Consider the following 25,155-nt stretch of genomic DNA (forward strand, 5'->3'; position numbering starts at 1 on the left):
TGTATATACGTGTTTATATACGTGGCTATATCGATGAAGCTGCACATAGCCTAAGCCGGCTAACAGCGTAAGTATGTGGAAGACGAGGACGAAAATAAAAAAATCATGTGAAAAAATTGTTAAGAAATAAAAAACCCTGTTCCCAACAAAATAAGGGTGGAAGGAGAGGTCCCAATAGCGGAGGCCTCATAAAATAAAAAAAAAGTCTAAGTATAAACTTGTCATGTAGCTTGCTTCTCACTAAAGTTTGACCTTACATTTAACATTCTCTATACTTAGATGTTTACTAAAAATCCTTTGCTGTGAAAATAAGTAATAATGACTTAATTTATCACTTAATTATTTATAGTTAATTAAAATGAATCATGTACCGCTTACCTGCACAAATGGCGTAACATATTATGAGTCAAATTCCCAAAAAAAAGTGTCACGATCGTAAGTAAAAGGGAAGTATGACACTAGGAGAAAGATTAAAAAATATATAAAATAAAAATTTAAATTTGAACGTTTCCATAACTTAAATAAATAAATATCGTTTTGAAGGCGATTCATGAATTACTATCTCAATAATAAGTTTGTAATAACTTATATAAATATACAGGATGATGTAAAAAATAGAATTTCTATTGATTGCAGACAACTTAAAGCAATTGTAATTACTAGAATGCTACACGAGTCTAGAGCAATAGCTCAGCGGTAGAAGACTGAGAATTGCGACGATCGCGAGTTCAATTCCCGAGACACAATCTCATTTATTTGACACTTTGCCCATCGATTATAAAGGTTTGTCAGTTAAAAGTTTCCAGAGGATAGCCAGTAGCGCTCTCTACGTACCATAACATATCATTGCGTATGATAAATGAAATGGAATACCTGATAGTTGCCAGTCGTCGGGGCTGAAAGGTTCTATTGGCAACAACGAGTTGGTAGACGTTGCGTGGGGCTCAATCATGAAGCTAATTATTGTCATGGAAAAAAAATATATTTGAAGAGTGCAACTGTTGAATTTCACGCAAGCTCTTAGCGGAACTGCCATCTGATCTATTAGTAACTTCTTGTTAGGCTAAAAAAGATATTTTATGTTGACCGAATATTCGAAAGCGCTCATAACAGCCTATTCGATTAAAGAACGTTTTTGTTCTTTTCTGCAATGTGGCCAGATCAATAACACTTCGTGCGTGATAAATCAAAGGCAACACTTGAGATTTGCCAGCCGTTAGGGTTGAAAGGTTCCCAATTAATGAGTACGAGTTGGTAGACGCTGCGTGGGTAAGCCTCCACAAAGTGAACTGATGACGTAATCAAGGTCACGGGAATTCGCTGGATGTTCTGCCCAAGACCGGTCAACATGGCGATCTTTGTGGGAAGCCTAGGCCTTGCAGGTGACATTTATCGGTTGACATGATGAAGACAGGTTGAATATGTAAAATAAATTTTTATACCATAATGTTGATACCATATTTGTTCTACGATTATCGCTTGCATATCTTATCTATATTATAGCTTATATTGGTACGCGGGCTTAATTTTTACTGGATAAAGGCAGTGTCGTAAAACAACTACGAAACTGATTATCGTTCGTGTTTGTTACAAAATTACTTGTGAAACATTTTGCAATTCTATATACTTTAAGGGCATGGACCTGACACGGATGTTTATTGCAATGAGTTTATTAACGTTTAGCTTGAATGGCTTAAGCAATCCTTATATTTTATATGGACAATTGTAAGTTGCCAGTTACCGTCTTCAATATTTATTTAGACCTTTGAAAAAAGAACACAATTTAAAAAAAATTAAATTCATAATGGTTCGAATTGCATATGTATATAATAATATATTTATAACAAAGAAGGGTCAGCCAGTGTTATAGTAAATAAACATAAATAACAGATAAATAAACCACGCAATAAACTCTCGCGAGCAACAAAAGAAATAACTTATTATATTATAGTGATATTGTATTTAATATTCAAATAAACCTTGACATATTAACTTGTATCGATTAGTGTGTTTATTACGTAACATTTGAAGAAGTCATTGCTAAAAAAAGAATTATAAATAGATTTAAATATAGAATGTTTCAGAACAGACATAACTAACTAGGGTCCACATTGAACACATTTTTTTTTCTGTTTAATATCATGCGATTATTCAGCAGATGTGTTGGATAATGAACTGTAAGAGATAAATTTTCTGCAAAAATTTCTCCATTTAATTAGTGCTTTAATGAAGGTATTGTTGGCCGAAAATTATTTTTTCCTTCAGCCGGCATTTACTGAGGAACCGTCAGCTGTACGGCTAGTTGATCTGATTGAAATTCCAGTCTCATTTTGTATATTTTATTGCATAAAAATATAGCCTGGTGGCGAAAGTAATTTCTTTACTTCATTAACCTTTCATGACATGTGTGTGGCAATGTTTAGTTTTAGCAGCAAGTTTTATAAAAAAAATCTAACGACGTCTCGTAAATTTTGACAGATAACTGTTGTTGTTGCGACTAGAACTTGTTACGCAGTTGTATTTATTAAAGTTTAAGAAAATAATTCGTGTGTTTTTTATTAAGTTTTCCTCGTGTATATAAGTCAAATATACACAAAGTTATAAGCAATAAATATTTACATAGTTGAAAGCAAGTTAAGCAAATAGGTTTTTTAAGTTAAAATACGACAGGTCTGGTAAATAATTTCCAATTTAATATTGGAACTTCTAACAGAACTCTTATTGATTGTCAACTTATTACTTATATATTTTTTAATCTATTCTATTTTATTTTCTACTTTGCTTCGCAAGATGTAATACCGCAAGTTGTAACGTTTTTTAATAGTTTAACAAAACAGATTTAAACATATACACTTTATCAGATATAGCCTAAATAAAATCGAAATTATCAAGGAACATCATTGGTTTCTTGTCATTTAAATATTCGTTTATCGAATCATTTTCCTCAAATTTATTTTTGTTAATAGTAGTCCAATAATGCTTTGCGGAATTTAATTAAAAAATCTGATTCTTGATCTGAGTTTTTCAGGGTTCCTTGTAAATATACTATGAACGACTCCTATTTTCTTTTAAATTTATTATAATTGTAGTAAACGTAGGGATAAAGTTGTGACAAAAAGTTCACAATTACACTTGTTGTAAAAAGAGTTAATAAATAAATTAATAATGTGTATTACATGTCTACAGTTAAAAATTAGTAAGTTTTTCAAAGTAAGAAAAGGAACAATATTTAGCCACTTCCGCAAATGCAGTGGTAGTCGTGATAAAGGCGTATGCGGCAAACAACGTGATATAAGCGGGCTGGCGGGCGGTGCACTTTATTGCACGACTACCACTGCATGTGTAGAAATGGCTAAATATTGGTCCTTTTCTTACTTAGGATGGACTTCCGCGAGGTAACGCCTGATTCCATTAAATTTTTCAAAAACAGCTCTGTTACCAAGGAACTTGGCCACAGATTGTAAACAATGTATATAAACATAAGAAACGACCTTATACTAATCCATTATGTGCGTACAGTCCGAATAAATTCAGTTAAAGGTCATATACAAAAAAAACACAGTCCGAGAAACAAATTGAATTTCTATTGTTACGGAAACAAAAAAAAACGTATATACATTAGTATAATTGAAGTAAGAGGTGTGAAATTTAGTTGTTTTTATATTATCGAATAATAGTGAGATAAATCGTTGCGAGAAAAAAAACGCACGAATTTTACGTTCTAATTTTTTTTTCGACTCTTTTTATATGTATTTTTTATAGTAATAATTCGTCACCTATTACCGTACAATTGTACATTGTTATACACTATTAAACGTATTGTCATAATTGCAAAGACAAACAAGTCATCACCATCATCTTTTTAGCAATAGAACATCCATCAACGTTGGAAGGCATCATCTATAAATTTCAAAACCACTTGAAAGTTGTCAACTATTTTTCTCGACCTTAAGGTCATCCATTCACCTTATAGATAGAATATTATACGTCCTTCTCAGTTCTTAATCTCTACTCCAGAAAAGACCCAAGAAAACATCAGTTCTGTTCGCTATGTAGCCTGCGCACTAAATTTTTCTATCAGCTGGACAATGACAGTCACTTTTATCTACGAATCTCCTGATTTCTAACTGGATCTGGTGAAAAAACAAAAGAGCCCTTTGGGCTCAACAAACAACTTCGAAAAAGTTGCATGTATATACAAGTCCAAAATAAAGAGACAGTCAAAATAATATTATATTAGGAAGGAAATGCGCTCCTAAACTTCGCTATATATATATATATATATATATATATATGTATATATGTGTGTATGTGTATATACCCCTCCGCTACTCCGTCTTCAGCAGAGCGAATGCCATTTATGTATAAATATATATATATATATATATATATATATATATATATATATATATAACCTAATCAAATGCTACCTGCATAATTAGATTTCATAATTAACACTTCTCTCAGACGAATAACAATTAATATCGATAGTTACTGCATTAATTAAAATAAATACCATCGTTTTCCTCACAAAGGAATTGTGGCCGAAATAACGGCGTTTGGCAGTCGAGTTTAATTAAAAAACAGCTTCGGCTATATCTCCTTTGTGACAATTAATTCGTATTTATGTTACTCAATAATTATTCACAAATATAAAATAAAATTTACGATGTCGTTCATTCATGTTTATTTTATTTTATTTACTTTATTTTATTTGCAAATTTACATTACAATAATACGATAAAAGGCAATCCTCGGAAGATATTGGATGCAGGCAATTGGATTTATTTACTTTATTGGAGATAAACAGTAACAAAAGACAGTGAGAAAGTACTAACATAGATATATGAAAATAGTTACAATTGTTATCTTATAACTATCTCACTAAGAACATTTAATGAATCAGAGTCTAACAATAACAAAACGAAGAAAAACATTACCAAACAGGTATCAAAGATACAACGCATTCTGCAGAATAGACAGTAATAATTACGAGTCACAGCAAGCCGTCACGTTCCAATGAGGCTTAAATTGTATTGTGTATGTTCAACAATTTCGAATGAAATTGTCTTTTAAAAGATATGCGAAACACGAGGATATATCAATATCACTAATATACGAATTGTGGAGGTCACACATTCTGTATAAGGGTGCACGTTTACCGATATTTGTATTAGCAGTTGATAAAAAGAAGAGAGATCTAGAACGCGTTCTAAATTTACCTCAGACTACAGTTTCGAATAGTTAACATGGCCAGCGCAAATATTTTTAAGTGTAGTGGTGTCCATTAGAGAACGTCGATCCCTCAATGATAACATACTATATCTGTTTAACAAATTTTTATAAGAATCCCTCAAGGATATCTGTGGTATATATCATAATCGACACGTTTGGCAGATCGACTGACGACCAGAGTGTGATATTATAAAACTTATTTGTAAGCAGTGGCAATCTTAATTAACACGTTCACTGCGGCTTGAGGTCGATTCAGCCTCATGGTAAACTTTGCACTGGTGCGGCGCGTAAAACTCGTGTTTTCTCTCTAGTGCAGCGGCTGTTTACACTCAACCGTATGAGGTATGACAAAGACAAATATAGCTTTCTGTATGTCTGCGAAGCATTGACTCAATATTGTAAAAAAATATTGATGAACATGAGGCAGAAAAGGCCTCAACCGCACTACCAGGAAGTTCAGCTTGAGGCTGATTCGACCTCAGCCGCACCAGCTGAAAGTTCTTCAAAACTGGGCCCGCAGTGAACGTGTTAATTAATGCATAGTGAGCCCTACAATAGCAAGTCCCAGACCTCTACAGCTAGAATACAATTGAAGCTACAATAAATCAAAGTATACAATGTTTAATTGCAACAATTAGATTTAAAACCAGTGTTGGGAAACGCATTCCTGTCACAGATTGTCTTAGACCTAACGAATTGACGTCATTCAGACGTGAAAGGATTTCGACACACCATTGTAACTGTTTCTTAGAAAAAATCAAAGCAAAATAATGGAATGCATTACATAATGCAATTGTTTCATTAAACGTAACAAGTCGTTATTTTGTAGATATTACCAAAGGTTAATTAAGTGAAGAAGCAACTTTGCACTATTTAGTAAAAAAAATGTTAATAATCTTTTGTCTGATATGGTAAATGACTTTAGACCACACATTAGGAAAATTATGTTAGCTAACAGGCTATTTAATAGACCATTAAATTTGTTATTTAGAATTTCGAAGCAAAGTACAAAAAAGAACGAATTTAAATGTAAATGTTACCTTGCTATAACAACATCATTCCAAATTCAAAATTTATACTAAATTTTTCATTATTTAGATGACATCACACCAAAGAGGTTTAGAACATTTCCTCAAAGAGGTCGAGGCAATATCTTGAAATACTATAGAGTTCCTAATCTTTATGAATTGCTTTAATATTCGTAATATTTTTATTTAACTAACATTGGGGTTCGATTTATTGTAACACTTGAAATATGGATTTTATTCCATATCAATACTTACAAATTGTATCATTTAAAATAACTCGTGTCAACTTTCAAATTGCACCACTTGACAATCAAATTGCCTCCCTGTGGGTGGTAGTCCCGACGTTAAGAAATACTGATCTACGGCATGATAAATTTGTCACAAACTTATTCTTAGATACGTCTTATTTTTCTACAAAATATGAAATTCTTTGTTCGCAGTTCCATTCCGTTACGGACAAGAGATCCCAAAACAATGAGTTTGGAGAAAATAGTGTTACGATAGTCACAGAGAAGAAGATAGAAGATGATGCTTCATCGAGTGGAGAAAATGTCGAAATTGAAGGTATGTTCTCTTATATACTTTTAATTAAAATACATATAAGAAGTGCCTTTTTCTCATAAAAGATCAGATAGTGATCATGGAGCAATATGTATGTTAAAAGCAAACTTAAAAGGCTTCCACGGGAGGCTCCGCTCGGACCTCTATATAAGTTAATAAATATCCAGGAGGTTAAGAAAAAACTTTTATACTCCAAAACTAATAAACACAAACCGTTTAAAATTTTGATGTTAAATTTCTACAGCTCAAATGTATTACTATTTATTTTATTACAATTAATTATACCTACTAAACATGTGCTAATATAGCTACTAATAGATTTTAACAAAACGATTTTCTTAACAAAGTCCAATATACATCTCTACATATAATTAATATTTATGATTTCCACTTGTCAAAGCACTTATCGACAGTGGGTATACAATATATGAATAAACCAAAGCAATTAATTATAAATTCATGTCACAAAAGTCTCCGTTCAAATAACGTTTAATTACTGGTATTGCACACTAGTAAACACTATATAACTTAGAGTAACTTCGTTTCCTTTTTTTTTGGGGGAAGGCCAAGGTCTTGCATTCACAGAGTCCGAGGTATTAATTGAACAAACCACGTTTTATGTAGTTAGGACAAGAGTCCCTGGAGGCTTTTATGTAGTGCCACTATATATAATTTTAATTATCGAATTTCAAGGTCGCCTAACCCATGGATTATTTGGGTAGCACCAAAGGGTCTTGGGTACTTTAGCGTGGCTCAACTTGGTAGGCTTTTATTGCTTGGCAAATATTACTATCACCTGAGAAAGCGTCAAACTTGAATTCAGCCAACACCTGTAAAATCGTCATCTCGCGCTGTTTCTCTGGCTACCATTTAGATCAGTCAGTTCTTTATTTAGTTTTATTAAGGAGCAAAACAGGACAGGCAAGTCGCTAGATGCAGGTGGCGCAGAACCGGTAATCGTGGCAATTTTTGGAGCAGACCAATGCCTTGATGTGGGCGTCCATCGGTTGAAAAAAAAAGAAGAAGGAGCAAGACCTGTTCTTTATTATATATTTACGAGACTCTACGAGAATAAGGAGATTCATGGACAAACAAAAGTGAGAAAATATCTATTAGATTCAGGCGTTACTTTGCGGAAGTCCATTCTTATTAAGAAAAGGACTAATATTTAGCTACTTCCGCTATGTAGCAGTAGGCTACTGCTACATAGCGAAAGTAGCTACATATTAGTCCTTTTCTTACGAAAGTGAGAAACATACACCATTTAATTGGTAACTTAGATTTGGCAATGGTATATCCATATAGCTCGTAAAACAAATGCAAACTGAGACGTTTCCTTGAAGTGCGTAACGTTTGGGGTGAAGACCACAAAGCGACAAACATAGTGTAGGATGTTCTCACACAAGATAAACAGATACCTTTGTTCAGGTCATATCTTCTTCTTCTTTTCAACCGACGGGCGTCACCTGCAAGGCATATCTTTTACCAAAGATCGCCACCATGACTAATCGTGCGCTGCTCGCTTTCTGCACCTTCCCGCGACCTTGACTAAGGTCCTTGGTCTACTTAATGGGGGGCCTAGGTACGCCGCATTTACTGAGAGTTACTTGAGGTCATCACTTAAGAACCTTTCGCCTCCAACAGCCATAGATTACACGAGCGATGTGCCATATCTACTGCCACTTCATATTACTATGCATATATCTTCGAACTACATCCAAGATCTTGGTTCTTTTGCGGATCTCATCATTTCTAATTCGATCTCGCAGCGAAACTCCCAGCATCGCTTTCATTTCTCTCTGGTTGACCGCTTTTACTCATGCTTAACATTTGTATGTTTGGCGGAAGTGTATATCGCGCAGTATTACGGCTTAAATTAAGATATTCATGAATTATATAAATTACCATGAAACATTTGCGTAATAAACGAAGTATGTGAGAAATTGTAATCGCGTATCGCTTCTTTGTTTACACGCTTCATACTTAACTTGAAGATCTTAATATATTTACCTTGGAATAATAAATGTTGACTTTATCATTCATCTTTGTTCTTACCGCTTATAGTGAAGTCATTTATTACCTTTGAAATTACTCATTCAATTTCGTCGTCATTTTTGACTTCATCATCTGTTATTACGATGACTTGTTTTATAATACCAGTCATGATGATGACAATTTTTAGTTTATCTATATTTCTTCCACCACTTCTTGCAGCGATAACGCTTTATGAAGTGATATATGTAAGCCATAAAATAGCTGCCGACCAAGTCGAGGTTCAACCTCCACTGGCTTCTTTATGACGGAATGCTAAACGCTTATTATCGACATTGTGGCAGCTCAAGTCAAGATCCTCCCGTAGGTACCCGCGGGAACATCGAGGTGATCTTTGGGGGTAGCATATACTTTGCAGTAAAGAATATATGTTATATTGTAATAATTGTTACATTTAACTACATATGAATAGAATCTAAAAGTTTTAAAGTAGAGGTAATGTACTGAAAAGCCCAGATTAGGACATCGACCCATAAGTGGACAGATGACCTTGTTAAAGTCATCCGAAATTGCTGAGTGATGGCCAATTCAAATCGGTATTATTGGAAATATAATGAGGAGAACATTTCCAACAGGACGGCTGCATTTCATATTGTGACAGATAGGTCGTTGAGTAAAAGTTCGTCGAACGTATAGAAAACACTGTATCAATATTGGTAGTATTGTTGCTAATTGATTTGATTCTTAATTCTCTTCTGGCTTATATCTACGCTTCTTTGTTTTTTGCTTCTCCTCCTTCATTCGGATTTTTTATTTTGTCGCTATATCTACACATTTTGCGTAGTACAACTCGTGGGTGATTGTAAGCGCTCAAGTCTGCGTTTGGTAGGTACTGTGCGAGCGAGACAGTACTAGGGATTATTTTTTCATATTCTATTGGTTGATTGATCGATTCCCAAAATATAATGATGATAATTTTTTAAAATACTCTTTTTTATTCCTAGACTTTGTGTCTAGGTTAATAAAAACTATCATAATATTAAATTACATTTATATCTGCGAGAAACACGTCACCTACCCTTGGAAAAGCCTATTATAAATTATCGTGTATAATACGTCGATTATTACAAATGATGCATTAAACTAACCCAATTCTCTTTAAAACGGAAACGCACGCGCATCAAATTTACAAAATATTTGAATGATCCTTGAAACTGTACTTGAACAAGGTAAATGAATTTAAAGGTAGATGAGATCTCCTTTGTTCTAGTATTTTTTTATATTATTATGTATTGACCAAAAACATTTGATTTCTTTTGTGTTTAATAAATTTGGATATACCGTGAATAAATACACAAAAATGTGTATTACAAATATATAGAGAGTGTTTGGTTGATTAATATTTTTCTTTTCTTTGTGTGTCTCTGACATTGCCGTTTCATGATTTCTGTGTTATGACGTCCACTGTTGGACATAGGCCTTTGCATGAACTTTCAAAAAGACCATTTGAACCTGTATCAACCACCTCAGCGAGATCATCTGTTCACCTTGTGATTGGACGTCTTATGATTGCCGGTCCGTGGTCTTCAAGACCAGAGACTAAGTTTTAAGTTAGTAACTACTGTTTGTCTGTTAAAATATACAATTAGGAAGAAAAAAATTATGTTAAAAAGTCAGTTTTTTATTATTCCGTTATGTATTTACAACTTATAAATGAAAGTTCAAAACTTACATTGATAATTTCTTTAAATTTGTTGAAAAATTGGTGACAGTACTTCTAAATAATTCAGATTTTATTTAGTTATCTGTGGTTGAATTTCACTATGACAATTCTAAAAATAATATAAGAATATTATAAAAAGTACATGTACATTTTTCATGTGGCTCGCGAGCCGCATGTTGACCATCTCTGACTTGATTATCTATTTTAAATAATATTTAAATGTGATGGATTTAAAATAGATTTATTTTACGTAATGGACGAGCAGATGCAATTTAACACACATGTTTTCGCATGCGGGGATTAACTTGTTATTTTTCCTTTTGAATACGTTATTGCGCGTGATTAATAAATCAATATATATAAAACGAATCCCTATTTCTCTCAGTCACGTCATAACTTGAAAAGGACTTTGCGGAATTTATTTATTTATATAAGCCTTTTAATACTTTATAGATGATATTTATTGAAATAAAAATAAAGGAAATTGCAAGAATATTCGCTTTGTATTTCGCGCTTTAGCAAGCTTACATATTACGATGCAAGTCAGTGTTTGTGAAACGAAAAAAAAATATTAATTTCATATTTAAATAATAAATAATTTCCATTAGAATGTTTAATCTACATAACATTATAACAGCATTTACTTGAAATAAACTATTATTTTTTTTAACAATGGTGTTATATTTTTTGTTATGTTTATCAAGTTTGTTAAATTGTCTAAAGTTCCAAGAACTGTACAAAGTAGTTCAAACGTGCGTTTAGTTGTTTGAATGAAATAAAAATACCTCGACATTTAATAATAAGTTATAAAAGATTGGTGTGGACTCCAAAGCTTAAAAGCTCCCATGTAGCGGGAGCAGTAACTTCTAGCAGTACAGCATATCATGACCTTGATTTTAGTATATATATACTAGCTGATCCCGCAAACGTTGTTTTGCAAAAAAAATGAAAGTTTTTAATTAACAAATGTAAGATAAGAGTTGATCGTAGAGGGGTGAAAATTTAGGTTTGTATGTATTTTTGTATGCTGTATCATAATAAAATAAAAACGAAAAAAATTGTCTAAAAAAATTAAAAATAAAATTTAGGGGTGGACCACCCTTATCACTTAGGGGTATAAAAAATAGATAGTAGCCGATTCTCAGACCTACTAAATACGCATATTAAATTTGGTAAAAATCAGTCAAGTCGTATCAGAGGAGTTCAAGTTCGAACACCGTGACACGAGAATTTTATATATTAGATAACAAATCATCCTGTGTATCAATGCTGTTAAAACAAACAGTTTTATAAAATGATTTTTGATGGTTCATATTCTTATTATAATTCTGTCATAAGAGAACTATATTTACGACTTTCACATGGCCGATGTACAGTCGGCCACACCACTCGCACGTGACATGCCTTCGCGTAGATAACATGTGTTTCCACAGATCATATATAATTAGGTACAGTCGCAAAGACTCGTGAACTAGAAAATGTCTACGTGTTTACACAACCGTATAATCACGGTTTGTGTGTGCTCGGAATTAGCTATGTTTATTTTGTGACCGAATGTACATTTCCTTTTTATATTTAATTTTGTTTACACTGATCATATATTAAAATATATTTTATGAAATACGAAATGTTAATATAATGACTAGCTGTTCCCGTAAACGTTGTCTTGCAAAAAAAAATAGGGATTTAATTAACAAAAAAATTAGGGTTGATCGTAGAGCGGTGAAAATTTAAGGTTGTATGTATTTTTGTATGCTGTATCATAATAAAATAAAAACCAAAAAAATTGTCTAAAAAATAAAAAAAATAATTCAGGGGTGGACCACCCTTATCACTTAGGGGTATGAAAAATAGATAGTAGCCGATTCTCAGATCTACTGAATACGCATATAAAATTTGGTAAAAGTCGGTCAAGCCATTTAGGAGGAGTTCAAGTTTGAACACTGTGACACGAGAATTTTATATATTAGATAAGAAGATTTTTATTCCTGTCGATTTCGGAAACTAAAATTTAAACAGTAGATAAATAAAGTTATTAAAATATTATCTACGTGGTCACAGGCAGGAAAAATACGGTGTGTTGCCGGTGACGACATATGGATCCGAGACGTGATCACTTACGAATAGGCTAATAAGAAGACAAAAATTCACCTAGAGAGAAATGGCTATGCTCGGAGTTTCTCTGCGAGATCGAATCAGAAATAAAATCCGCAAAAGAATCAACATGTCTGTCTGAAGTGGCCGTTGGGGATGGAAGGTTTCCAAGTGTCCACTACGAGCCGATGGACGAGGCGCTGGTGGGTCCCCCTGAAAAAATCTACAGCAGAATCTTTTTATGAGTTAGCCAGGCACATTGACTTAAACTCCAAGGCATAAACAAAAGTTGAAATGTAAAAATAAATGAATATAGTAAGGTAAAATAAAAAGAAATGTAAATAGAACGAAATGTGTTAAAAAAATAGTAAGAGATAAAGAAATATAAAATTGAGGAACGAGGTGAGGAATGAAAGGATCGAATAAAGGGGAAAGGTAGGAGAATTGTAGAAAGAAAAGAACAGTACAAAAGAACATAAGATGAATGAAAGAAGAGCTTTCTTTTTCTCTGATTATGTTAGTGCTGTTAGCCCTAAGGCTTTTACAGCTTCGTCGGTACTGAGTTCACGGAGCGGAAGGGTCCGTGAACTAGACAAAGAAGAGCGCGGCTATAAAAGTATTATATGAAAAACTTATTAAAAGAAACTAAAAGTCCCTATACCAAAAATAATATAGACAGACAATATCTAATATGTAATAAAGAAACACAAAAATAATACAAACAAGAGGCCCCGAACAGCGGGCGCCATTAAAAAAAAACCCAAGACATTTAGGTGTGCAACGCATTGGCAGCGACTTCAATTATTATAATGTAGAAATGAATGTAAATAATATTGTAAATGTGCATACATTTTAACTATATTTACCCATAAGAAATAATATATATATATATATATATATATATATATATTAAAAAGGTTTCGTGACTCGCAGCTGGGAGCAGAAAGATCCGTATAAAACCAGCGGCAATCCCTAACCCCCACATGCCAAAAAAAAACACTTGGCGATACAGAATAAAATTAATTAAAAAAATAGGTGCCTTCATTTATAACAAAAATAATCCTTATTTATTATTTATAACCTATAAGTTACGCGATGAGTTTTAATTTTTATTTTCTCTTGATAAATAACGTTACAGTTCAGTATATGGAGACAGTTAGTGTGTAATAAAAACACAGTTACATTTTCAGTTTAAAATTAATTCACATTACTACGGTATTGAACAGAACTACGGTATATCCCGCTACATTGCAATAATCATCGTTGAAATATGACGCGTGAATAATTTGATTAACTGTGAATTTTTTTTTTCGCTAATTGCAATTGATATTCCACGAATGTGATAGGATTCTAGCTGTAAATTTTTTTTTGTACCGCTCCAAGTCGAAGTACTCGTGGAAGACCTAAGTTCGGAGTTCTATCGCGTTAATAATACAGTGCTATCAATTCCAAATTAGTTATTTCCTTCAAAAACACGCCTTCATATTTTCACTACAAGATTTATTTATATTGTATCACGACTCCGTGATCCGATTTGATATAAACTGTACCTTGATAAATAAGAAAATGACGAAGTGGCATTTGAAGCAAGTAGACGAGAACAAGTGCGATGGGTCGTATAATTGTAAATTGTATGAAAAATTCTATCTACGTGGATACTAAAGTAGCGTCTATTTCTGTAGACAAATGAAGTATAAAATTATCTAGTTCACATTTACAGTTTGTAAGTGTGTGTGTGTGTAAAAAGAAAAGTAATTTTTATATATAGATAATTTACTAAGAAGCAATCATAGAAAACAGTGATACGTGTATAGAATAGAGATTGTCTATAAAACTCATAGCTGTTTTTAACCCTTTCCTTACCGCAGTACTTTTCGCCAGTGACGCTACTGAACCGAGCAGCACTGATGAGATGTTCGAATTGTCTCATTTAAGTGTTACATATTTAAGGATTTTACTGGTATATTATTTAAAAATGGAAGTTAGGATAATTTTAGTAATTTATTTGGCTGTGATAAATCTTAAAACACGGACACATTACATTTTTAAGTTCATATTTAAATTACCGTCTTTTGCAATTTACACTGCAAACAACGCACCTTCTACTTTGATTTATTCCTACTGATTTATAAATTGAAAGTAAAATGTCTTTTAGTCAACCTTAGTAGATTACTATTGCAATGATATTTTTTTATGTTTCAAATTTTAGTTTCCAAATACATACTGTACTCTGGAAGAATTGTTTTCGAGTAAACGCGCATTCAATAATAATATTGTACCCTTAAAGCAGGGGTGAGCAACCAGCGGCCCGCGGGCCGCATGCGGCCCTCGAGGCAAGTAAATTTTAATTTATTTGTGTATTTTAAAAAAAATGCTAGAATCAAGGCTTTAAAGATAATAAAAGTGTCTAATTAGTTGTATATACTTTTTTTTTGTAACTGCGGCCCTCCGACCAAAGAAAAGGTTGCTCACCCCTGCCTTAGAGGAATCAATTTAATAACAATGCCATATAAGAAACGGCAAATGGATGCCACCTAAATGCCGCGCTGGTAAACACGGCGTGTCCAGTAGATGCCGGCTAACTCCGGCGCTGGTAACGAAAGGGTTAAAGTTGGAAGGTGCTATTATAAAGGAACCTAGTCGGATTATAGTTTATATGAAATTGGGCCCATCTGGTATGCTTCTCTGGACCTATAAAAGTGATCATTATAAATGATCATTAGCAAGAAATAACAGGAACTCCAAAGCTGAAAAAAGCTGTGAAACAGAATTGGCAATAATTTTTAATTATAACATTTTCCTGTCCCTTCTAAAAAACTTGTCACGTGTAAACACATTTTTATTTACAATCGCCGACGCCCACTGCTAATTTGTTACTCTCAGTTACAATAATATGTAAATCGTTTGATTTACATGTTATAGTAGATAGTACTTTTAGTTGTTAAAATCTTGGTCAATTGTTTCTGAAGAACTTGTTGTTGATAGCCTGGAGGCTTTTAATGCTTCGTTAGAGTTGAGTTCACGGAACGGAAGGTTCCATGAACTTTTGAAATCTTGGATATTTTTTATTTACGGTATAAATATACTTTTTTATATATTACTACAAGTCTACATTTGTGTCATTTAATAAAATTACAGAATCAAATATGTTTTATATAGCACTAAACTTTGAAAGCTTATATATAAACTTTATAATGGAGCTGTGAAGGTAAAGCTTTCGTGTACAATAACAACGTAATATGAGAAAAAAAATATGAGTTGTAATAAATGAAAAAATACAACGGGCGGTTTTATTAGCAAAAGTTTTACTAGCAGACAATCATAGTATAGAAATATAACAACAGATGGCGTGTTAGTTATTAAAAAAGTCAATATTTAAAGTATTAAAACTAACTTCCTTACTGCGTCATTTCAACCATGACACGCTATCGTCGTTTTACGACGGAAAGGGTAACGCGACATAATTGACCAAAGTGGCGGAAAGCAGACATTATTGGTTGTGTCTAGGTCATGCTTATACAAGAAGGCGATCGGTCAAGGTCAGAATGGGGGATGTTTGTCCGAAGTCACGTCACGCAAGAACATTAATCCATCTATAGTGAATAATTACAAGAAGTACAGTCGCGATTACATGTTCCATTTTACAGTACAGTCGTGTTCATATTTTTTTTAAATTTAATTTATTTTTTCCGGCAATCACAATATGGAAAATTAATGGCAATGATATATATAGGCCTATGGCTTACTCTATTACCTTATCAAAAATTTATATCTGGCAGTCGTACTTCAGATGCACGATGACGTTTATACGTAGAAGACAGCTTTACCTGAGTAGAAGTGTGTAGTGTGTTTAATGTATTAGTGGCTTGAGACAGCAACATGGGTCACTTGGCGAACCAAGGAGGGATCGGGATCCTCCTCTGGTTCGCCCACGCTGTTTGCCATCTGAGGGCAGGAGGCCACCTTCTCAATACTGATCGTATAGTGTATCCTATTGTGTAGGACGCAGTCTCCTGTGTGATAGTAGATGTTATGCTAGTAGGCATCTATCAGCTGATATGGTGATGAAGTTATAGTCTTAAAGAGTTATGCTTGAGATTTCTATACGAGATCAACTCAGGAATGAAAAGATCCTTACAATAATGGACGTAGCTGAAATAGTTCAGCGGTCTGGTGATTTGAAGTGGAACTGGGCAAGCCTTTAAGTTCAGGAGTGGAGACCACAGAACTGCTACCGCGAATATAGCTTATAATGTCCCCCATAAGGTAGATAGATGAGATTATTAAAGTAGCCGGAAAAGCATAGACACAAGCCGCTGCCAACTGTTCTTATTGTAAATCTACCTGGCAGACCCATGTACTGCGTGAGAAGTTTTGTGATTGAAATAAGATAATAATGCAAGATTGTGTAAAAGATATGTAAGAAAAAAAACAATCATTAAATATCGGAATGCAGTTCATAATCATAATTTAAATTTCATTTAATTGATTTTACATTACCTTTAAAGGCACAAACATTTAAATTTTATCTCCAATGTCAATAGTCGTAATGTAGTTGCAATGTCGAAAACAATATTTTTTTTTTGGAAATTTTAATTAGTACATTGAGAATAAGGTTAATGTTTTAATGAAATATATATTTAAAGGTGCTTACTTTGATAATGCATTAATATTAAATTTTAAGTACTGAATTCGATTTATTATTTATTGCTTTCATCGGGTCTTATTGGAAATATTTGAGGGAGGCCTTTGTACAACATTGGACATTCACGGCTAAAATTTACAGTTACTATTATTAAGCCCATAGTAATATTCCGTGAGAGACAGTAATCGGAAAAGGTGAACTAAAAGGAAAACAATGTAGCGATCTCCTTGAAATGATTTGACCTCATCGGTGTGACGTCATCATAATTTAATGAGAACAATATTGTTGAAAGAAAACTTTAAATTTGGAACGATGTTAACTACATAATAAAAAAACAGTTACATGTCAATTCATTATCTCATTATTTCGGTTGATTTAATTCAGAAGTTTTCAACCTTTTATATACAATGCCTCACCTTAGCCTTTCTAAAAGCCTTACGCCCAAATGAAACATATATTGGGGGGACCGGAAAGTAATTTCGCTATCTTAAGTTAAATTCACGTGACTTCATTTTAACAAGTTTTTATTTCAAATCACACAATATATTCACATTCGTTATCAACAACCTATACATACATGCGTGTGTGTTACATAAATAGGAATAAATAACAAATGCTACACAATATTTTATTTTAAAGGCCAAGAAAGAGCTCTATTATTATCTGTTTAAGTGCTTGCAAGTTATTCCATAACCTGACAGCGACAACAGTAAATTTCTCCGTAAATATAGCAGAATGAACAGGCATAGTCAATTTAAAGTTTAATCTAAGTAACTTGTCATTAGAGGCACGTAAGAAATGAAATCTAGATTAAAGGTAAAAGGGAGTAAGTGGGTAAAACAAAATAATCGATTTAAACATTCCGATGATAAATATGTATGTTCCCTTATTGAAAATATTCTGCAAGGAATTATCGATGCCAACTATAATCTAGTATAGCGTTCGCCGGTGTAACGAAACCGGTTTTAGCAAGAATCATAGGCAGTCAGCCTCAAAACCTTTCTCTTTCGTCTGACTGACACACTTTAGCCTTTATTATGCAATCACTTATTGCGCTACAAATAAGATCTTGCATTTTTACTTTGTAAATTTTTTTACACCAATTTTCGTTATTCGTACCTCATTGCGGTAATAATGTAGCATTTTTTCGTTTATTTATAACTCGAATTTTATATTATACAAGATATCATAATGATGTCGCGATATCGTAAGCGACATTTGTGTTTTTATTTCAAATCGTATATTTTGTATATAATCGCATATCGTCGATCTTTACGTGAGGCTTTTGTGGCGTGGGTGTTCATCGGCTGAAAAGAAGAAAAATAAATCGGAAATGGTACAAGAAATTCATAAATGAAATACAGATGTTTAAGAAACGTGATAAATCAATACAAAAGACTATATGTTTTAATATATTGTATCATATAAGTTAAATATTTTGTTATCTTTACTTCAGTCGTTGGACATCCAAGTCTCCCCAGTAAATTTCCAATAAATTCGTTTGGATGCGACTTATATTCAGCGTTTTCTGTAAATCTAAATTGAGGTCCATCCCTACACAGGAAGGTAGTAGACAAAAAGAAAGAGTTACTAGCAATTACATATGTCTAACATATTCATAATGTGTAGCGAAGCGATTTATATTGGAGAGTACATAGGGTACTGGACCTTTATTCCAGAGGTCCGTTCAAGAAGGAAGAATCTTGATGAATAACACCAAAACCTGTATATACACTAAATACTTAAAATATAAACATGATCTTATTAAGGTTATCTGTCCATCTCGTTGTTGGACATACTACGCTACGTTCGTTTGTCCAAGATCTTCAATTCCGAACTTTAAGACCACAGCGTCCATCTATTTTACGTATTATGATTGTTCGTTGCCAACTTGTCTATTCGCTAAGCTTTGTTGGTTTCTTATTAAAAATATATATACAGATGACAATATGTTTTGACAATATTATATCACGTAAATCAACAACGTTACAGTAAATTCCTTAAGAAATGTCAAAATGTAATTTGAAAATGTTACTATGGAACACGGTTCTCTTATTTGTGTTTAGTGTTGTTTCCTAACGTGTGGCCTACATCCCACGGGGGGATTTTTATTATTACTCGTAAGGGAGCAATTCGAAAACGGACTCGACACATATTTAACTCTTTCGCTTTAATATATATATATATTAAAATTATTAAAATATAAAATATATATATATACATATATATATATATATATATATATATATATATATATATATATATATATATATATATATATATATTACATAGGGGCATAAGAATAAGGCTTAAGTGGGGATATAAAAGCTTAAAAAATACTGATTTAGTGTGTTATATATACAAGTTTTAGATACCCTCCCTGGCACGGGTGTGTATCTATGGAAATCAATCGTAACTATGGAAGTCTAAAGAATAAAATCTATTTGTTACAATCTTAGCTATCGTGTTCAATTCCGAACTAAAGCATATATTTCAACAATATCTCCACAGCTGAACAATTAAATAGCTCAATGACTCGTTATTTATTTTTTAAATTTTTATATGGCCCCCCTATTGGGCCCCTTTCGTACTATCTCTCCTGGGTATATAAGGATAAAAGTTACAATTATGATTTATTCATTAAATTTTCTTACTTCAATACTCTTCTTCCGTACATCTTAACTCCATTCATTCCTCTTTTGTTCGTCACCATACATTCATTCCATTTCATTCTTTGTATTACTTTCATACCTCGCCTCCATTACGTTTATAACTACAGGCTGTACATTTCGTTCATTTATTTATTATAGATACATTTTAAAATGTGTATATTTACTTATTACTTTTTATTTTATTAACACTATATCACAGTTATGTCACATGTTTTCTAATATATCACAATAACATCATAAAGTCTGACTTGAAATTTCGTAGGAATATTCCTTTTGCGGAGTCAACTAGCGAAATGTGATCATCATTTCAAACGAATAAAAAACCAAGTCACGCAAGACATATTTACTGTATTTTGTAATAACTGCACTCATCTTTATCTGATACACTTGAAAACACGTATCTCGATCTTTATAGAGCTGGTCATATTCCTAACGCGGTACACTCGAAGGCACGTTGTTCAATTATCGCACCACTCCATACAAAGCTTAGCTTATACTCGCCACTATTAATTTGTGTGTATTATAATATTAATTACATCACATCACGTGGGCATGAGTTGATTAAACGTGACCATTGTTTACGGAAGTGCATGCGATGCGGTTGTGAAGGTATTTTAATTTAGAATTTTTACTTCTGCAAATTAATCGTTTTAATATCTAATGTTTTGAAATCGGTTTAACAATAATAGAACAATATTTAATATATCAACGATAGATGCGATCGTGGAATACCTTCTATCAATTCTACCAACACCAATAATTTCTGAGTGATTGTAATGCTAGGTTCAAAAATCCTTGGGGTAATCCCATTTAACAACCAACCATTATTTATTTTTTATTTGCTTTCGTGTCAGTTCAAGGCAAGCAATTATGAACACTTGCTTGCTAACCTAAAGCATTTACAGCATCTTGTTTGATGTATTATCTTACTTCGTCCGATCACAACAATATATCGACAAGAGGTTTGTACCTCTCGGATGCCCTTGAATAACTGCGTAACCCGTATTATGGGAAAACATAAGTTGAGGTCTCCTCTAATGGACCCTTGCATCTGATTACACCATTAATCATTCACTTAAGCTACTCATATGTTTGGCCGTTTAATCCTGAATATATCTCAGTATTAAAAGAAGACCAGAATATGAGAAGTGCCCCGTTTTATTCGTCAAGCGACAGCTAAGGCTGAATACGCTTGCCGAGTGGAATAAGAGATATTTGAAAGACGAGACTGTTCATTATTCAGAAAGCTACCCAAATACCGGGTCGGCTTACCACGCGCTGCATACAGTAGAGCTTTACACGGTTCTGACCTAAATATTGGCGTAGGTTTATACACAAGGAGAGTCTTTCGTGTATTTGTGACCCTGCGGTGGAATACACCGTGGTGCACGCAATAACAAGCTGTCCCGTGTTTGCAAAGGAAAAATAGGAGTTTTGAAATGGGAGATGCGGTGACTGGAATTGAAGATAGAAAGTGCCATCATCGCCTCTATAACGGAAAATAAAGAAAACCGTCACAAATTTTCAAAATATTGTTATAGAAATATTAATGATGTAATAGATTAAAACAAAAGTAAATAAATAATTAAACACAATTATAAGGTTGAGAAACATAATAATTGTTAAATAACAAACAATAATTATATAAATAAGGATACAAATTAAAAATTGTAAACTAAATCGTGATACTAAAAGAACGCGGCGAAGAAAATCAGGCGATGTGTGTAACAATTGTCAATGAACGAAAAGAGTATACAAGAAAATGTAAAGGATGAAAGAACATATAGTAAAAGAACTTGTGATGTATGACAGAAGAGAACGCTAATAAAAAGAATACTTTAAATTTATATGAAACCTAAATCCCTGTCATAGATTAGGATAGCAGAACGAAAGGCTCTCAAATCGACAAAAATATTTACTAAAAACAAGATTTAAGTTAATTGAAAAAATAACTTTTCAATATTTCTTTCCAGACAAACCTCTTCCGATAGTCGACTCAGCTATTGACACGCCGGAGGAAGGTCATGCAGCGCAATGCACGTGCCCAAACTGTGATGAAGTTCTCTCCAGATTTTCAGAGTGCAGTATATGCTTGGAACCTCTACAGGTAAGTGGTCTAAATTTATTTTTCACTATAAGTATCCACTGAGACACTAATACTGGTGTACAACCTGAAGATGGCGATATGGAGTAAGGATGAGGAAGTGGTGGAAGTGGTCGCACGAAACGCAATCTTTAAAACTGTTAATGGTGTCGTTAAGATAGGTTAAGAGACTTATTTATTGCTTAAACACTATGCAAAAACTTGAGCAAAAAAGGATCGGAAATAATAAACGTAACTGTAAAACAAAGGCAAGGACGCTAATATCTATGGAAGATCAATCCTAATTAAAACAAAATCACTGAGGATCATTTAAAATAGATAGAAGTATAGATAATACTAGATAAACTAGAAACATTTTTAGTTTCAGTATAATAGTATTGTTAAATTTTGAACAAGAAATCGGCATTAATATAAGAAAACAGAAAGTGATATAGATCAGAATATATTGTTAAATCTTTAGACACTTTTGTTTTGTTACATCTGGAGGCGTGATAGGGAACAAGTATACAGTGCCAAATTTATTTTTATACCATTATACTATAGAGCGGTAGACCCATCGTGGGTAAATATCCCAGGAGGAACGACCACGTAGTTAAGAGCGCCAGAAGTCACTGGATGTAGGTAGCGCAGGACTGTTCGTCATGGAGATGCATGAAAAAGGCCTGGGCCATGCAATGAGCGTACATTAGTTGAAAAGAAAGAATACCATAGAGACATGATATATATTTACGTGCGATAAATTTCGCATATGATAAAATCTATTACGGATCTATTGTCATAGAATATATGAAAAATTATCGACAAAGGTTGAACCGACCTTTTCAGTGCGTCTAAATGTTAATTGGCTCGCGTGCCGTTCAGCAGTTACTCATACATATCTACAGCGGATACCGACATTAGGTTTATACGTTTACGTGTATGGGACACGTGTGTGAATGTATTCTTTTTTTGTTTCAAATCTTCATAAGCACGACATTCAGGTCTGTTATTTATTTAACTATGTTCACGTTATGGTAAATTGTGTAATATGATGCTATAACATAGTTGCTGGGAGTCTAGGAGAGGTCTATGCTTGGAATTTATCTAAGATTTCGAATCAGACGTGAAGATATTCGTAGAACAACGAAATGAACTGATATAGATCAGCGTATTGGCGTGTTGAAGTAGCAGTGGCTGTGGCTTTAAGGTTCGGAAATGAACAGCATATTCGCGTATCAAGTGTCTTCCGATGACCGTAACGAAATAACAAAACCTCAATAATTTTTTTTATTTAATTTCGTTTCACCAAAAATAACGTTTTTATATAATGTCCCATATAAACTATTTATTTGTTTTGATGCTCGTATTCTCTTACAATATAAAGTAAAAAATCGATATGTTTTACAACTATTTATGTGTGTATATTTATATACATAAATATATTTATATTTATATATACACATAAATATATTTATATGTATATATATGTATTGTTTACAAGGACATTATGTAATAAACGATAATAAAACATTGACTCGATTATTTTCAAGGTGCAAAAAATTATAGAGTCACAATTTTCGAGAATATGCGTGGCCCTCAAAACAAGTGACAAAAGGTACTGCGTATATATATTAACATACACTTTCATACACACACACGCACAGCTATATATATAAATATATATATATATATATTACTTAGTTTTTAATTTAAACTCTTCGGATATTTCATGTTGTAGGGCTATAATATAGGCTAATATTCGCTTTTCGTAATAGTTATAATTTTTTTATTTACAGTTTTTCGTGGGTTATGTTCTTTGTGCGTATTTTGTGAACAATTTGCTTTTGTACCTCTCCATTATTTTTCTATTAATAATGACACGTGCGTGTGTTTATCACTTTTTAATCGCAATTTAATTGCAAAATAAAGCTAATTAAACTTTTAATGTTTAAGACGTAATTATTCTCAGATAATTTTCAAGTAATTTAACGAGTAAATGTTTTTCCAATTAGAAGCCAGAAGAAAGTTGTTATCGAGTGAAATAGCTAAGGTGTTCTCTATGCGAGAGCTAATGTGAAATTATAAACCGTACATCTAACGGAAATCTTATGTTGAGCGTACGACGTTGCACGTGCCGTCTACCTATGACGAATTTATATATCAATAAATATACTATAAGGTGGTGCAGTGGATTTGAGACGTGCTCGCTTACAATAAGTCCTAAGTTTTCCAGAAGAACCAAGGTAGCCCGAAGGTTTACTCATCTAAAATAGCATTGGGCAGGACATATCGCTCGTGCAACCAATGGAGGTTATATCTGAAAGGTTCTCAAGTGACAAGTGATTAGACACTTCGCTAAGTCGATCTACTACATAGTTAAGTTCGCGGGATATAGTAACATTGTTAATATCATTAAGCACTCCACGCTAACTTAAATATGTTGTCGGTCCATCTAGCGGAAAGCCTACCCATGTAATAATGTACATATACAATTTATTCTATAACGTTAGATGACAGCTCTATCTACCAACGATAAAACGTGGCGCCCTTTGAAAATGAAATTAACTATTAACAGATAATATACATGTTTTCATATTGTACATAAGGTGATTTAATTAAAGTACTATCAGTACTAAAAAATCAATTAGTATTCACGATCATCATCAGCCTTTCAGAACGTCCACCACTGGACATAGGCCTTCCTACGAAGCCTCCAATGGCCTAATTTAAATCTTTTATATATCTTTTGATATTACATTTATTTTTTCTATGATTTTGTGCATGATATCTATTACCGTTTTTATAGTATAAAATAAATTACCATACAATATATTATCTGTATCACATTATAAAATTCAACGTAGCAAGACCGCAGTTTGTCTAGAACGATGCAACTTTAAACTAAGTTCGTTAGCAACACGAGACCGTAACATCGCTTTCAATTTAATAACCCACACCAGCTTAAAATTATAACATCGCTATGAATACAGACGTGAAATAAATGCTTCATATAGACGAGACTATACTTTGTTTTTTATTATAATAATGCGTTGCACGAATACTTTGATAAATGCAAATGTATTGCAATTGTAAAAAGAAATAAAGTTTAGTTTGTTATAACA

At 33.0% G+C, this 25,155-nt stretch overlaps 2 protein-coding genes across 2 annotated transcripts in view; one reads left to right on the forward strand and one right to left on the reverse strand.

Moving 5' to 3' along the window:
• Ac76E (adenylate cyclase type 2 Ac76E) overlaps positions 1 to 25,155 on the reverse strand; it is a 180,826-nt gene that overhangs the window by 86,512 nt on the left and 69,159 nt on the right. The gene's annotated exons all lie outside the window — the stretch shown is intronic.
• LOC137919366 (probable E3 ubiquitin-protein ligase sinah) overlaps positions 1 to 25,155 on the forward strand; it is a 55,595-nt gene that overhangs the window by 23,128 nt on the left and 7,312 nt on the right. Inside the window, exons 2-3 of the mRNA XM_068762418.1 lie at positions 6,704 to 6,827; positions 21,924 to 22,057. Of these exons, the coding sequence (XP_068618519.1) occupies positions 6,704 to 6,827; positions 21,924 to 22,057 (258 nt within the window). The remainder of the gene's footprint in view (positions 1 to 6,703; positions 6,828 to 21,923; positions 22,058 to 25,155) is intronic.

Source organism: Battus philenor, unplaced genomic scaffold (assembly GCF_028537555.1).
Source record: "Battus philenor isolate CCGP_79_NKW_IND1 unplaced genomic scaffold, ilBatPhil1.0.hap1 SCAF_16, whole genome shotgun sequence".
NCBI classification, from domain to species: Eukaryota; Metazoa; Arthropoda; class Insecta; order Lepidoptera; family Papilionidae; genus Battus; species Battus philenor.